Genomic DNA, 17288 nt, shown 5'->3' with positions numbered 1-17288 from the left:
CGGGCGCGGCGCGGGCGGGACGGCGGTACGTCCCGTAGCCCAGGCGTTAGCCACCGCCATTTTTATTGCCTGCACTTAACCTGAGAGAAATAACAAAGATCTTTTTTTCTGGCAAGGGAGTAAAGGCAAAATAGTGTTATGGATAGAATCGGAAAAATTGCAAAATTGGTCCTTTAAGATTGGTCATTTCAACTTTGGCCCCCAAATTTTCCAGATATTTGTTTGCAGCCCCAAATTCCATGGAACTTTGCATCATTAGTCAAAAAAATATAATAAATTTAGTTATTTTCTTACTCCTCTATTAAAACTAATAGCACAACTTAGGTGATTTTTATGCGATCGTTAGCTAGTAATATTTTGTAGGAAAATTTTTTATATGACTCTCGCATACATGAAATAAAAGTCAGAACCAACCACTACAGTAGTAAAAAGAATTTTGGAACCCTAATGCTGTGTTTGGATTCGAATTTTGGCCCATTCCCGAGATGGGCCAAAAACACATAAATTTTAAAAAAATATTAGTAAATGATTTAGGCGTTAGAAATTTTGTTTACTAATGTAACTGCTGATTTTTTTTTTGGTGCATGCACATGACGGTCATGTAGTGAGTTTGCTTCCCAAAAGTATCACCAGCCACCGGGCACATGAAAATCAAATGGATTGTGCGGCTAGTTTCTGACGGAGGAGTAAAACATTGATTAATTATTATATATTTGGACCAATTGTTCAAATTTAGTATGACATTGAGGATTAATAATTAAATTCCTTAAAAGGTAGGACCAAAATTGAAATGGCTCATTCTTATGGGACTAATATTGTAATTTTGCATAGAATAAGAGGAAGGATAATTCTTGTGCTTGTTCTCTTTGGAAGATCTGTTGAGACTCTTTTTTTTTTAAGAAAAATAATTTATTTTATTCTATTTTTTATTTTGGGATCAATGAAGTACGGACCTTTTTTACTTTATTTTTTAATTTTTTTTCTATTTTTTAAAATGTATGAGCCAATCAGTGAGGCTAATATTCAGATTCATTTAACTTCTTTTTATCACTTTACTTTTTATATTTAATTTAAAGTTAATTGAATTTTTACCTATTTAAATATTATTTCTATAAAAGGCCAAATTGTATTTTTCTCCCTATATTTTTCAAAAATAACTAAAAACTCCCTTGTATTTTAAAAATAAACAAAAGAATTCCCTATAATTTCTAAAACTCTGCAAACCCCCCTTCTACTAGAAACTAACGAAAGATAGAGTGCCCTCAAAGTCATGTGGGTGGACACGACTTTTTTGCGAGTTTTAACTTTATTTTGTTGTTAATGGACAAAAATATTCCTATATTATATTTAAAATTACCATGATCAAATTTATTTATTTCAATCTTGTTTTTAATGATTTTTTTTGCACTTTAAAATTAAAAAAAACAATACATACTTTAACTAAAATTGTATTCTCCAAAAAAAAAGACAAAAGACCAATAATATTTTAAGGGGTTCCAATTCCACCAAAAGAAAACAAGAAAAGATTCAGCTTTGATCATTCCCCCTTTCATTGTATCATTAGGGACCTTTTGTTAACTTGTATAGCTTCTTTCCTGGCAGGCAAAATTCAAGAATCTGTAGGACTTTTGCAGACAAGAAGTGCAAAAGAGATGATCAAAATACAAATGAGATGAGAACAGAACAGTAAACAGTTCTACAAGAATTACACATGAACATTAGTTGGACTTGTTTTTATGACTATTAGAGCAGAACAAGAAAATACTGGTACGGAATTTGGATTAGATTCTTGAACTCCAGGTTGTTAGGTTACTAAAACCAGTCAGAGACTCAGAGGCCACGGAAAACGGCTCACGGCCAAGGGGGAGGAGGCTCTTGAACCAACACTTGCACGGGCTCAGTAGTTTCTGGGCCACGATTTGTTGCATCTGGTGGCCCTCTGGTTGCGGCTATTTCTGCGCTGTCTGCCTCACTGCCTGACCCGGCATTCTCTGCACGGACCTGGCGGAGCAAGCCCTGCAGTCTCAAGCGGTAGCTCTGGCTGGGAGGTTGATTTCTCACGTACTGAGTTGTTGTGACGACGTTGGTGGAGGATGATCTCTCAGAATCTGTGGGGATATTTGATAATGCACTTAGGTCGAGATTTGGGAAGACAGAGCAACGGCATCTCGGGCATTTCACATTTAACCGGAGCCACTCGTCGATGCACTCCACATGAAAGTTGTGAGCACATGGAAGCCCACGAACCTGCATGGTTTCTAGTGAGAAAAGCTGACAAGAACACTGAACAAAGAATCACACGTATATTTCCAGAATGACTGTCAAATTCTATGTAAAACTTGTGTTTTGCATATGGGTAGAATAATATTGAATTTTTTTATCTCAGCTTTTACCACCCTAAGCATCAAATTTAACTGAACCAAAATACAGTTACCTCATTTCCGACGTGAAACTCTTCCAAACATATAGGACACTCGCTGCAATCAGTAGGAACTGCCTTCAGCCTGAACTTTGGAAGTTCTTGAATAAGTGCCTCCACCGCTTCTCTCTACACGCAAAAATACTATTAGCAACTCTCTAACACTTATAATTTATATGCATAATTCAAACCTCCTATCAACAGACATATATATCAATACCTACAGATCATCATTGCAGTTGGTAAGAGAAGTACATCAGTTACTTCAGTTGAATCCTATTCTAGATTTCTGAAGTCAGTAACTTGTTACCTGAGCTGGGGTCAAGTAAAGTCCTGGCTGGAATGCAGCTGCATCTTGGCCCATCCCTCTCATTTCTTGGCCAGCAGCTTCGATAGCCCAGTCTGGCACTCTAACCATGTCAACAAGAACCTGATGGAGAAAGAGTTCCAGCAGGTCAAATTAGAGGAACAAATGTAGTGAAGGTTGGTACGTTACCCAAAATGCTTATCATGTATGTCGCAAGTAGATTTAATTCCTCAATTAGTCCAAAGAGAATTCTTACTGAGTTACTGTTGAAGATATTGAAACCAAATTAAAATGAAATTAATAGCACTAATTCTGAGAATCATGAGTCTAACATGTTGTTTTACCCAAATAACTTCATAAGCTAGAGATGGTTTCAGCCGACCACTTTCATCAGCAGATGCATTTTCCCACAAAATAGGGTGATTTTAATACATTTTGATATTCATTGAATTCTCTAAGCCAATTTTGAGAAATTGCTTTCTGGTAAGGTACCAGTTTAGATTTCATGGATAAGTAGGTATGAGCTTATTGCCGTAAACTGCAGAACATACCAGCTAAAGATTGTCTTAACCATCTTCAACCAAGTGTTAGAAAGACATGCAAACTAAAAGTATAAATATTAAATGCACAATCAGTTCATAGAGCTTACTCCGTATTCTGAAACTGGGATCCCTTGTTGTGCGCGCAATAGATGTGCCTGCCTTCTTGTTAACCACTAGAATAAAATGGGTACAAATCTTAGGATCAGAAGCAATTGCTATTTACTAATACAATAAGAATACATTTAATGCTAATGACGACTGAACCCAAGTTACAACTTCATCCCCATGCCGAAAGAAGATAACGAAAATAAAAAGAAGCTAGCAGACCAGGAAAAAGAAAATAAGAAAAAGAGAAGAGAAAAACTCGATGACTGGGTCCTGGAGTGTGGATTGAGCAAAACCACTACTAACCTTTCCGATACAGATGCAAGCAATGCACACAAGTCCACAATAGCTAAAAAGCAGCCAAATAAGGAAACCCCACTTCTGACCGTCTTCAGGCAACTGGAAAAGATTTATATGTTATATCTATTCTTAATTTGCAGTCTACACATACTAACTCATACTTGAGAAAGAGAAGGAAAAGAAACTTACACAATTTTTCGCACGAGTAAACCACAGGGTACCAATGATAGTCCAAGCCAAAAGGAAGGGGTAGAGTAGCGCAACAAGAATGGACAGTACAACAATCCTTCCACAAAACCGTGCGTATCTCTGCTGCCAACCAAGATCCCTGAGGCCACGACAAAAAGTAAACAAGACAAGGCTGTTAGATAAAGGAAAGAAGCCAAAGACCAACAGAAGAAATGACATCATACAACTCTGAAGTCGTTATCTCTGGGCCAATTCAGGTTGTTATTACTTTGTATCTAAAAGTACGAATTAACTATACTCAAGGCTAAATACGTCAAGAAGCACATAATCCAGATGTCATTCTAATATTTTTCCAGATGATTCTCCAATAAGGTTGACCAAGATTGACGTCAATCCATTACTTACTAAATAGAAGATTGTGTAGAGTTATAACATCTCACATGATAGCAAAATGCTGTGGATTTTAACATATAAAGCATGCAGTTGAACTGGATATCCACAATCGTGTATACCACCGAATATATTATAAATTCTACCATATTACACAAATATATCCTCAAGATCTCAAGAAGAAAAGGAGTCCTTACAATCCCATTCCAGCAGCCAACCCATTATCTACAAACATCAAGAGCCGGAAGATAAACACTGTAGTATAGTCAACCTAACAATTGGAACATGAGAACAAATTGTAATTAGGTACAACCTCAAGATCCCACAAGACTCAGTAAACTTCCAACTTAAAGGCTACTTACCACAATCCATATGTGCAATGGATACGTACATGAATGGTACCTCTTCCAATTGATCGCGACAATAATTCTAATGAAACAGTTAAGGAATTATCCAAGACCCATATAGGAATAACGATCAAATATCCATAAATTTAACCAATATCCCACTGAAGAAACAAAGAGCAAAATGGATAGACGAAAAGAAAGAAAGGAAAAAAAGAAAAAGAGAAAAGAACATTCAAGAAGTGAAATCCAACAGGATCCATTCATAAAAAGAATTATAAAATCTTGAGCATTCATTAAAAGGATACATACTTGTAGCAAGCATAGACAAGAAGAACCCATCATACCTGCAAGAAACCCACGTTCAAAAATCACAACTTTATGCCAGAAAATCAAAACCCTTTAAGCATAAAGCCCCAAACTTCAAGAAATCAAATAGTAATTATCTGCGGCTTATTGTCCCATTTTAAACTTTAAGTTTCTTCAATTTCTTGAAACGAAAACTGCAAAAATACTTCGCAAAACTTACCACTTGAAATCAACCCCTTTGATCGCCATTCAAAATATTAACTCCCAGTCCAAGATTTTATTCTCATTTCACCAATCTAAGCACTCAATGGAACTGATTCACCACTCGCAAGCATAAACAAGAAAAGAAAAATTACACAGGGAAACAGTGGACTGACTGTGTGTGAAGCACGAACAAAGAGTGTGAATTGCTATTTCATAAGGAAGAATGGGTAAAAGATTTTCTGAGAGGAATAATTCTGGATTTGCAGAGAGAAAGCAGAAGAGAGAAACAGTCTTTTCTTCTGATTCTTTCTTTGGTTTTGAGAGGGGAAGGACAGTAGAAAGATGTCTCTGTCTTTTTGTAAAATGGAAGGGAAGGGAAACAAAAAATTTAAATAATTGTATTTTGCTCATCAAAACAAAAAAATCATACATTTGCAACAAACCATCATATGCTTTTAAAATATACTAACAACTTCTGTTAAAATAAATCAATGTCTATATATTAAAAATTATATTTTTATCTCATAAGTTAATGGTATGTAGTTTTAGTCACATTTTGTTGATTAATATTTTTTATTCCACAAAATTAAAAAATATTGTAAATATAATCTCTAAGTCTAACAAATTTGATTCTATATGTATATGATTACTGCTTGGGACCACATTCGCAGCGATTTTTTAATCTTATGAATCCAAAAATATTAATCTTGTAAAGTTTGGGATTAAAAGTATAATACCCTATTCAAATAGGATTAAAAGTAAAAAAATTTCTATGGAAAAAATGCAATTTACTCCCCCTATGGTAAGGAAAATGAACAATTTATCCTCCTATAAAAGATAAAATAACAATTTACCCCCTTGTATTATAAAAATTAGAGCAAAATACGTCCTAAGTCCAGCAGTGCATTACACACGCCCCATGTACATATAGGCATAATTTTTTTTTTTCGGAAAAAAGTAAATTTCATATATGTGAATAAAGATATAATACAACAGTGTTCAAGTGGTAGCTTCTCCCTCGACAGGCCAAGGGATACGACCATAATTTATAAAACGCACTAGTACTAACAGAACTTGACAAGTTAACACTAAGAATACGTAATCTGACATCCTCAATAATGACACTAGCGACTATAGTCGGAGATCTCTCAATGTTCTCGAATCGTCTCAAATTGCGCTCCCTCCAAATGTAGCAAACACCAAGTAATGTACGGTAGGCCATATTAATGATGTATTTTCCTCTCCATTTCCTAGTGGCCCATTTAATATTGGTGAGCCACTCTCTGTTAGGCCAAAGAAAACGTACAGCACGCCGAATAGCTATTAAGCATCGACGACTATACTGGCAACGAAAAAATAAGTGTGAGTATGTCTCCATGTTGTCCTGCCGACATAGGATACATCCCCCAAGGTGTAATAATCAATGTTTGTCTGTCGTGGGCAATTTTTCTAAGATAGCAAGCCAAAAAATAAACATGTGGCGCAGAATTTTGAGTGGTCCCACAAGTAATGAACACCAGCCTACTTTCGGACCAGAAGGCTCGAATAGGTTATATAGGACTTGAGTCGTAGGGCATCCACCCGAGCATCTCCAAACGATCCGATCGCTACCTCCATGATCATTGGTAACGTGAGCACGATTTCTAAACATTCCCTATCAGTGATCTGAGGCCAATGCCACTGCCTTCACGAATGTAGCAAGATGTGTTCATGTAGTCCCGTGAGATTGGGCCCTCGTGGGAATCTCACAATCAGAGGGCCAAGGTGGTGCCATGGACCCTCCACAAATAAAAGTCTCGTCCATCCCCTATACGATATTCAACCAATGTTCTAAGTCAAGCCCTGAGTCGTATGAGCTTTTTCCAACCCCATGAACCTCTAGTCTCTGCAACAGTCCAGATAGAAGAGTTGCGTAAACGTCCTTGGTAAAGCCATTGTACCCAGATAGACGTTCTGTCACAACGAATGATATCACACAATTTCTTACACATAAGCGCACGGTTTAACACGCCTATATCCTTCAATCCTTGTCCTCCTTCGACCACTAACTTGCACACTTCCGTCCAAGCCACCTTTGCATACCCACTACTCCCCATTTCCTTCCAAAGGAATCGTCGTAGTCGTTTCTCAATCTCCTTGATGATTTGTTTAGGAAGCATGAAAGCCGAAGCCCAATAGATACTAAGTGAGGTAAGCACAGATTTGATAATTTGTACTCGTCCCGCATATAAAAGGGATGTCCCCTCCCAACCCGTAATACGTTTCTCAATTTTTTGCAGTAAAGGCAAACAATTAGGTATAGTAAGTCTCGAAAAAATCAAGGGGAGACCTAAATACCTCATCGGGAGTTGCCCTTCTTGGAACCCAAGCATCATCAACAGTTCCTCTTTGATGTTTTATGCCGATCTGGAGAGAATGAGGTGACTCTTCTGGAAATTCAGTCGGAGACCCGACCAGTAGGCATAATTTTTACCAATAAAAATATTGTTATATAAATTTAATTTTATATATTAGTATATATTATAAAAACAATATTTAATATATTAAATATTATAGATTTAATTACATAAAATAGTATATATATATTTATTTATATTTTCTCTTTCTTCTTTGTCTTCGTCGGGCTTCTGCTGCAGCTGCCCTACCGCCACCATCTCCCTTCCCCCCCCCCTCCCTCGCCCCCCTCCCCCCTCCCCCCCCCCCCCTCTCCCGACCCAGATCTGCTCTCCCTGTCGTTCTCTCTCTCTCTATATATAGACACTGTATATATAAATAATTTTTATTATAAAAGTATAAATATAATATATTCAAATTTAATTATATATAATATATAATTTTGATTTATAAATTTAAATTTAAACCATTGATTTGAATAGATAAAATTTACACCATTGATTTGTTAGTTAAATTTGGATCGTAAATTGATCAAGATCGAAAAGTTATTAAATAAGGATACAAAAATTATCTTAAATTTTAAATTTAAAAAAATAAAAAAATAAATAAAGAAAAACGAAACCGTATTGTTTTATTTTTCATAGGGGTAAATTGTTCACTCCCATTAACACAGGGTAAACTGCATTTAACCCCTTTTTCTATTGATGGGACTCAAATATATATATACTTTTTGGACTCAAATTTATGACCTTACCATTTTGACTTTCATTAATATTATTTTTACTATTTTTGATGTAATTTCAACTTCTGATAATAATAAATATATGCTTCTTTTTTTTTTTAACACAAGCAAAAGAGATTATATTATAGCAGATCAATAGATAGTACAGTAGGAAAGGCAGTGTGCCTAATAGAAGCAAAAAATACATCATTGTTAAGTACATCTTCAGCAAAAGAAGGCACTGTCCAAAATATTTCCATCTCAGTCAAAATTGCCAAACAATCCCCGAATAGAGGGATAGTAATATTCAAAATATTTTCTTTATCTTGGCTTCAGCATTTCTATATATCTTTATAAATTATTATACAAGTAAAATTTAATTTTAGAGTAATATTTGATGCCAAGATGTCATTCTCTTGAATGAGTTGGAATAAGATAATATTACAAGCAAAAAATATGCTGAGAATTAGAATATATTCTTTATATCCAAAGTTCGTTATTGCATGCTGACATTTCTTGACGTTGGATTCATATATATAAATATCGCATATTTTTATAAAATTACTGGTACACTTTTTAAAGGGTGTTAGTGTAATACATCATAAGAGGTGTTTGTGTAAAATTTCGCCATTACGTTAAGGGTATATCTGAAATTTTGCAAAAGATATAGGATGTTTGTGTACTTAGATTTGATTTTAGAGGATGTTAATGTAATTTAATCCCACGAGAAAAGCTTTTGTTAATCGAACAAATATATTTTCGAAATCTTTCAAGTTATGAATGCGTGTAATTTGATGACAAGGCTAGATAATTTGCCGTACCAATAGAGTTGTTAAGACAGTCGTGAGATGTTGTTGCTGAAATCTGTTGACGTCCGAATCAGTATTAAACTCGAAAAATTAATATGGTTGAATAGGAATAGAATTAACGAGACCATGTGTCATTTCTTGGTCCGTCGTTTGATGGACTTATGGTGAGCGTGTATCATCATCCAACATTAGATGGAAACGAAGGACTTGATCTACATGTAGGATGAAAGATTCGTTTTCTTGATCTCTTTTTTTCTTTTTATGGATGGTAAAGTATACACTATAACGAAATACAGTATTAGTAACAAAATGTCAAGAATTTTTTTTTAAAGTTGTCACTAAAAGTATATATTAAGTGACTATAATTTTTATTTTGTCACTATATAATTATAGTAAAAAATATACATAAAGTTGTCATTATAAATAATTAGTAATATATTATAGTAATAACATTATTTGTAATTATTAGATCGTCACTGTATGAGTGACATTAATTGTCTTTAACAACTTTTTTGTCACTATTTCTTTAATAATTTTTCTTGCAAAATAATAGTCACTATTAAAACTATGAAGTTTATTGTTGTGGCAAATTAAAAATTTTTGTCCCTAAATATATATATATATATATATTTTGTAATAATATTGAAATTATAAAGTGGTGTTTTGTTGATAATTTTTTTTTAAGTGGATGCATTTATTCCTTGTGGGTATAAAACTAACATCAGTTATGGTTTGCAATTCATACCTAAAATCTCCATAAAATCTATCTAATTTAGGTTAGAATTTTCAAGAGTTTGATGACCCGCTCAATCTTGCCTTGCATACATGCATCAATAATTAATATTCATGGGTATAAACTACGTCGAGTTTTTTTAAAATTTAATACAATTATGAATATATACTTATTATTAATATTTTTTGATAAGAAAAAATATAATTTATTTTCTGTGTTATGGAAAATGAGCAATTTATCTCTCTGTGAAAAATAAAACAACAATTTACTCCCTTATATTGTCAAAAATTGAACAAAATAACCCCCCTCGGCCCAGCAGTGCATTACACGCATTTTCCGTACATCTGAGTATATTTTTTAACTAATAAAATATTATTTTATTTATATATACTTAATTTAATATATTAAAATATATATTTATATAAATAATATATAATATATTAATATTATTTATTAGTATATAGATATATATAAATATTTTCCTTCTTCTTCGTCCTCAACTCGTCGGACCACCCCGTCCCCCCGCCGCCCATCTCCCTCCCCTCGCTTCGCCGCCGACCTCAGCCTCCTCCTCCTCCCGCGCTGAGATCCTCCTTCCCCTCCCCCTCCGCTTCCTTTTCTTCCTCCGCCCTCTCTCTCCCCCTTCGCCTCCTTCTCCTCCTGCCCACGCCCAGTCTGCCTCCGCCCAGATCCGTCCTCCCCTTGGTCGCTGTCACTGGCTCCTCCTCCACCTTTGTTGGCGTCTCTCTCACTCTCACTCTCACTCTCTCTCTCTCTCTCTATATATATATATAGACTATATATATAAATACATATATATATATGTAAATAAGTTTATTATAAAAATAGAAATATATATATTCAAATTTAATTATATATAATATATTATTTTATTTTTATTTATTTAAATTTAAACCATTGACTTAAAATAGATAAAATCTACACTATTGATTTATTATTTAAATTTGGTTAACTAAGGACATAAATATTATTTTAAATTTTAAATTAAAAAGTTTTTTTTTAAAAAAAAGAAAAAAGTGCATGTGGTAGACGAAATGTGTTAGGGGGTAATTTGCTCAATTAAATTGGCTTTTTTTTTTTTTTCCCAATAAGTAAATTGCTCATTTCCTATAACACAGTGGATATATTGAAGTTAACCCTTTCTGATATATGACAGAATTATGTTCCTTTTGAATAATAAGATGGAGACATCAGCTTTACACTTTAATTTTTTTTTCATTATTTCAAAATTAAAAAAAAATAGAAAATCTGATGTTATGCGATGTCTCGTTTTAATTTTTGAAGAAAAAAATGATGTTGTCCAAGGTCCAAATTTATAAAATTATGTAAAATTATAATTCTTTATTTTATTTTTTTTAAAAGTTTAAGATAAAATCTTGATATATCATAAGAGAAGTTAATAGATTGAGTCCATTATTAAACGAGTGTTAGTTCAGAGAGAGTATCGGTAATTTATCAAATAATTAAAAAGTAGATGTAATTGGATTACATCTCAAGAAAACTAGAGAATAATTTGTATATATATATATATTATATGCACGATTTTAATTATGAAATATCATTTTACACCGATTATGAATGAATAATTAGACACGAGGGCTTCCCTTCTGCTCTAATCCACCACCCAAATAGGTTTGGAGAGAGAATCGTTGGTTCCAAACCAAAGCGGGACCTAAGTGCACGAAATCTGTGTAATTCTTGTGCTGTTGTGACATCTATTTTAATATTTTAAACCAAATATTTTGGTTGATAATATTCAAAACCCCTCAATTTTTTATTTTTTTGTAATACCATTTTAATATTTAACTGTTGCCCAACAACTAGTCCAAGCCATTAATATTTATTAAGTTTTTATTATTTTTTTATGATAAAATGATCAAAATGCCCTTGTGAATTATGAATTATAATTTTACTTATATCTTAGAATTTTCAAAAAAATTATGGACTAAGTAGATAATTTTTCAAATTTTTTTATCCAGCTCGTTGAATTTTTTTAATTTCTTACTTAAAAATAAAAAAATACATCAAGGGCAAAATTGACAATACCAAACATCCATCCAAGAATTATATAACTTCATTAATATCAGGGGTGTATCGATATTTTTCAAATAATAAGATGGTATTTATAATTACTCCAAACTTCAGATGTGCTCCTTAATTTAACCTAAATTTAAATGAATTCATATATAATTCTTTTTCTTTTTTTAAAAAAAAGAAGAGTGTGAAAGAGTGAAAGCAACCTTTCATTTATAAAGTAGATATGGGTGGATAGGATTAGGGCGGCAAGATGGGCCATCCACCAGTAACATATTATTTACATTTTTTTACTCATATAAATTAATAATTGCATGCTAATATATGAAAATTAAATTAAGTTATAAGTCATTTTCAAGAATGAGTTGCCACATTTGTGTGCATGGGCTGATGGACCACACCAAATATTTACTAACATTTAAGTCCAATTTTTGCAGAGGTCACAATCCATACAAGTTATAAGATTTCGATTATTTAATTAAGCCCACCAATTATTTGCTCAACCAAAATGTAAATATTTGCATTTGAATTCTTGATTTTGGATGAGAATTTTAGTTATGACTTTTAGGGGCTCGTCCGAACTTGATAGTGGGTCCCACCAAAAAATGGGTAAAATTGGGTTGATTGTAAATTCTGACTTTGACATGACAAACAGTTAAAATCGTTTAAAATTGTTTAAAAAAAGTATCATAGTGTTTGAATTCGTTTTTTTGAGTATCTTGTTGTATTTTATGGAGACAGATAGAGAATAAGTATCATATGTTTAATGTTGTGTTTTGAGAAATAAAAATTACTATTCATTGTAAAATCATTGTCAGATCATGTCTTTTTATATATATTTATGTATGTGTGTGTGTATATATATGTATGTATTTATGCTTTAGGCTGAAACAGTTAAAAACAGTCAAATAAGGTATTTCTCAATGATGGCAAACATTAGGTATGTTTTGACTCATTTCGAAGATAACTTGAAAATGAAAATAAATATAGTATATGTCTTCCAACGTTACGACAATTCAAACCTTAATAAAATTAAACGTGTATGACTAGCTGCTTGAGTGGATCAAACAAAATTCCCTCGATAGATCTGTTTGAAAAAATAACGGGAGTGATTTGATCTTTTGGATCTTCGACATGATAATTTCACGTCAACTTAAACTCAAAGTAATCCCTATATGTGTAAAATATAATAATGACAAGTTTAGGGTACAATAAGTCTATGTAATAAGTCATTTAAAAGCTAAAGTGATAAAGACCACTCTAGAGTCTAGGTCTGTTTGTACTTATGCGACTAACTTAAATTAATATCAAGTGCAAACTACTAGGAGAAGAAAAAGGCTTTCTCTATTGTAGCGTTCTGCTTTTGGACGAATCTTTTAATTTTGTGCTGGAAAGATGACTCAGGAGGGAGGATGTCTTACGACCCCGCCAGTCCCTGCAGTTTGGCTTCAGTCCCGTAAGGAGGAGCCATACAGGTTTGTCCTATTAAGGGGGAGGAGCCCTTGGGGATTATAAGACACTCAAGCTCCTCGTTTGTAATCGATGTTGGCAGTAAATATTTCTACGAACAGCTATATTTCATATAGAATATCTATAAAATAAACTAGTAAAAAGCTTGGAGATGGAAAAGGTTGAAAAGTAAAAGTAGTACTAATATTTACTGGAGGTCCTTTGTACAAGGATCACAATGCCAGGCTTTGATTCTGAACTGTGACTTTGGACAAGATTATGAGTATCTCTAAGAAACTCAGTTGCAGTTTGGGGGATTTAAGCACTTGTAGACTGCAGAAGCCGGCTGTTTGTATGTCGGTATGCTACTAGCATCGATGAACCTGACTTCGCCGGGCCTGAAAGCGAGATCTGTATGCCTGCAAATAGTGGCATGATACCGTTAAATACATATCAAAACAAGTTTCAAATCATAAAACAAATATGGTGGTTAATTGCAAAGAGCTTCCTAGGAATTAGCGTGGTGTGATCCTGTTGATGTATATCAAAACAAGTTCGAATCCTAATACAAAATACTAAGTAGTTGTTAGATCTTTTATGGGAGTTAGTGTAATTACTGACTGTGTTTCCTCCCAGTTTTCTTGGGGGATTAGATACAGAATAGTTATGCTCCTTCGTTTTTTAAAATAGAACAATAATATCTCATCAAGTTTCTAAACATTACAACATGTTAAACGGGATGGGTGGTGATATAAACGTTATAAACTTTGATGGCTGTAAACATGTAATATTAGTCCTACCAAATATGCATCTTCGCAAAACACTTGCCTTCGTAATTCAAGCCCAACCAAACCAGCTTGCAGCACGGACAGATTGTCGGAATCTGGAGACACTATAACAACTGTGTCCTCAGAGTACTGTGTCTCAAGAATCGACATGAGTTGTGTCACACGAACAAAGACATCCTGAACGCTTTCGTTTGGTGTTCCGTCGTCTATTGGGGGTGGCTTGATATTCGGGGAAAGGCTGTCTGAGGCATAGACCTGAACACGGTTTCAAGAAGACAAGAAAACTGTTACTACGGCTTGCTTTATTCTACAACTTTGGGACAAGTGTTTAGACTTGAGAACAAGAGTAAGCTGCAGATTTCACAAGAAAACAATACTGTTCAACTGGATTTTACACGCAGAGACGCAGAGTAAAATGTGTTATCGTATATGGTTTACACTGAGTGTTAATACCGAATTAACGACTCTATAAGATCTGGTGATTTTTGTCCATTAGAGGAGTTGCATTACCTCAGAAATAGAATCTAATTTTTTCCCTTCATATGCTCCCAATCCGCGAGCATCCAAGAAGCTGTACTCAGGGACTATATGACTGCAGAAATATATAAGCAGGGTTTAGAAATTACTAAGACACGACAAGCAAGTACCCACATTAAAAATTCAGGATGTCCTTTTCAGGCCAATAACAGTATCTTCTCCAATTTTTATGGGGACAACAATCTAAGTGATAGTCCAATGATATATGGATCACCAACTCTGTTCAGAAACAATCTGAAATAGATAATATGATGACTATGCATATCTAATGGAGAAATTTCACTGATAATTTGGGCTGCTATAAAGGAGAAATGAATTGTCTGAAAATCACAATTCCAGATTCATACTTACAGTGCCCAAGATTTGGAACTTCTAAGAATATGTTAGGATTAATAAGAGTACAAGAATGTGATGTACACCTAGACGCTTCATTAATTGAGGAGAATGGACCAATGCTTTCTGTAATATAATTTTAAGATTGTAATGAATTGAGGATAACAAATATCTAAATCACCACTTCACTACATCCATACTTAGCAAATCAAGCAATCGCCATCATCCTTGCCACATCCAATCTCTGTAGCTAATTTAAAGCTGAAGCCACTAGAGATGAACTACACCGAGTCACTTTTCAAGCATGTAACAGAGAAGAAAGTATTTTCGCATCCGAACCTAGTAACGACTTGCATTAGTCATTCTCTATCCCTAGATAAATACAATCTGTGTAATTTAAGACAGAACACAGAAACCTAAGAGAGTATTTGGCTAAACTAATTCATAGCATCTTATAAGCTCTCATCATATAAGATGTTTTTAAGAGCTTATAAACTCACCCAAACACCCTCTAAGTCTGTCTTGGAAAGTTTGCGAGTAGTTTTGTGGAAACCTGAGATCAACTATGCTCATGGGACTTTTGGACAGGATATGAAAACACAACTGAATTAAACAATCAAACGAACAAATTGCTTTATGAAGAACCAGTTGGGTACCTTCTATTGACTCCATTAACAGCAGCAATAATCTCAGCAGCCTGATAAGCCCTCTGAGTTATAGAAGGCCAAATCCAACAGTTCCCTTCACATGCCCCCATTGACTTCAAGTCCAATGCAGCCCTCACTGTCTGCTTCTTCCCCTTTTCCGATAACCCATTATCCACCGACGTTTTAGCCACCGGATTAGTGTTAATTATACCCAAGCTCTCATATTCAGACTCCCCTGCTCTCACCAAAAAGTACCTGCCCCCACCCCACAAAAGTAAAACTACAATGTTCAAGCTTAAGACCATAAAAAAGATTAACAGAATTCATCATTCAAGTTGATTTTTTCCATATATGCTAATTGACAAATCCCCCACCAAAATCAAGAACCATAGTTTTCAAGCATACAAGGGACTGCAAAGGATAACAAAGCAACCAAGAATACTTTCAGACAACTGGTTTTCATATGACAGGTGATAAATCTTGAATCTTGGCTGAAATGGGAAAATAAAAACTCTGTGACTAAGCTAAAAGACAAGCCACATTTACCTATGAATTGAAAAAAACTTGAATTTTTCTGTTACATGGCACTAAATTAACAAGAGAAACTCATTCTGAACTTAGTATGTCTAGGCTCGAACTTTTCATTAGTCAAACTCTATTCCGTTGAAAAGGACTCCTACGGATTGATAACACGCAGCTAAATTACCTGTTGGTGAGGCGAACTGGTGGCATTTGGAAGAGGCCACGGGCTTCGGAGACTGGTAAAGAGATGAAATCCGCATAATGTGTTGGATTCTCGATTTGAGGGGACGCTAGAAATGGTGTCAGAGCGATGGAAAGTGAGGCCAGAAGGCCACGGCGGTTGAGGGACACGATATGGGCTTGTCTCGAATTCGATGAAAATGGAGGATGAGGTGATGAGTTCTTGTGGGCTGGATTTGGAGGGTTTGAGTTCGAGACTGCGAAGGTTGTCGTGGCAAGCATTATGGTTAGAATTATCCTCTGCTGAAAACTTGGAATTTTTCAGGGTCTGTTTGTTTGTTGTGTGACGAATGGAGGAAAAAAAGAAATCTTTTTCGTTCAAGGTTGTGGAAGTAGGACATTCTTGTGGAGTTCCCTTTGTTTGCTTGATGGACGTTTGCAATAATTTTTAGGGATAATTACATGGTATCTATTTGAAATTTAGTGCAATTATATTTAACTTTTTGTAGTTTTAAAAATTATATTTATTAATCATGGCATTTATTTTTATCTAATAAATATATTATTTTATTGGTCAAAATATACTGAATTTGTTGATATTAGCAAAAAAGTTGAATAAAAATTCATATTTATTACTCACTTATTATAAGTCAAATAAATTTTTTCTAAGGTATATCTTTATCTTTATAAGGGTATTTTGTCATCAAAGAGTTGTTTGACTTGCAATAGATCGGTTATAAGTCAATTGAGGGTAAATATAGATTTTCATTCAACTATTTTGCGAATATCAGCAAATTCGGTAAATTTTGACTAATGTAGGGATCTATTTGTTAGATAGAAACAAACATCAGAGGTATTAAATAAAATTTTTCAAACCACATGAAGTTTATCTGTAATTACACCAAATTTCAAAGGTCAGCGTAATTATAACTATTTTTTTTGGTGGGGGATGGGGGAAATAAGCTATGGAGAAAGTTATAAGTTAAGTAGCAGTGAAATTTGAAAGTGGTT

General features: G+C 34.1%; 3 protein-coding genes across 4 annotated transcripts in view; all 3 read right to left on the bottom strand.

Moving 5' to 3' along the window:
• Positions 1-124, bottom strand: part of LOC105157202 (protein EXECUTER 2, chloroplastic) — a 6924-nt gene extending 6800 nt beyond the window's left edge. Inside the window, exon 1 of the mRNA XM_011073537.2 lies at positions 20-124. Coding sequence (XP_011071839.1) covers positions 20-60 — 41 coding nt within the window. The 5' untranslated portion in view covers positions 61-124. The remainder of the gene's footprint in view (positions 1-19) is intronic.
• Positions 1609-5465, bottom strand: LOC105157200 (E3 ubiquitin-protein ligase SIS3). The gene is made up of 10 exons (XM_011073536.2): positions 5126-5465; positions 4905-4943; positions 4615-4681; positions 4450-4523; positions 3863-4001; positions 3680-3772; positions 3376-3441; positions 2730-2849; positions 2435-2548; positions 1609-2247 (listed from the first exon to the last, which is right to left on the bottom strand). The coding sequence occupies exons 1-10, from the start codon at positions 5152-5154 to the stop codon at positions 1852-1854; spliced, it is 1137 nt and encodes a 378-aa protein (XP_011071838.1). The 5' UTR covers positions 5155-5465; the 3' UTR covers positions 1609-1851.
• LOC105157199 lies at positions 13144-16667 on the bottom strand. Of its 2 annotated transcripts, none has more exons than XM_011073535.2 (5): positions 16282-16667; positions 15585-15830; positions 14569-14650; positions 14071-14313; positions 13144-13689 (listed from the first exon to the last, which is right to left on the bottom strand). In XM_011073535.2, the coding sequence occupies exons 1-5, from the start codon at positions 16557-16559 to the stop codon at positions 13639-13641; spliced, it is 900 nt and encodes a 299-aa protein (XP_011071837.1). In that variant the 5' UTR covers positions 16560-16667; the 3' UTR covers positions 13144-13638. The 2 variants fall into 2 exon arrangements, with proteins under 2 accessions (XP_011071837.1, XP_011071836.1); XM_011073534.2 differs by having other exon boundaries at positions 14099-14313; positions 16282-16663.

This window comes from Sesamum indicum, linkage group LG3, assembly GCF_000512975.1.
Source record: "Sesamum indicum cultivar Zhongzhi No. 13 linkage group LG3, S_indicum_v1.0, whole genome shotgun sequence".
In the NCBI taxonomy this organism is placed as follows: domain Eukaryota; kingdom Viridiplantae; phylum Streptophyta; class Magnoliopsida; order Lamiales; family Pedaliaceae; genus Sesamum; species Sesamum indicum.
The sequence above is the reverse complement of the archived record's forward strand: the minus strand, read 5'-3'. Positions and strand labels throughout refer to the sequence as shown.

Bases quoted from the DNA above. Each gene is read 5' to 3' on its own strand.
- LOC105157200 (XM_011073536.2), bottom strand. From the start codon at position 5,154: ATGGCGATCAAAGGGGTTGATTTCAAGTG. The intron at 3,773-3,862 runs GTAAGTTTCTTT...AATCTTTTCCAG, and splicing joins TTACTCGTGCGAAAAATTGT to TTGCCTGAAGACGGTCAGAA. The intron at 3,442-3,679 runs GTTAGTAGTGGT...ATTTTATTCTAG, and splicing joins CTTGCATCTGTATCGGAAAG to TGGTTAACAAGAAGGCAGGC.
- LOC105157199 (XM_011073534.2), bottom strand. From the start codon at position 16,559: ATGCTTGCCACGACAACCTTCGCAGTCTCGAACTCAAACCCTCCAAAT. The intron at 15,831-16,281 runs GTAATTTAGCTG...GGGTGGGGGCAG, and splicing joins CCAGTTCGCCTCACCAACAG to GTACTTTTTGGTGAGAGCAG. The intron at 14,651-15,584 runs GTACCCAACTGG...ATATTTCTGCAG, and splicing joins GTTAATGGAGTCAATAGAAG to TCATATAGTCCCTGAGTACA.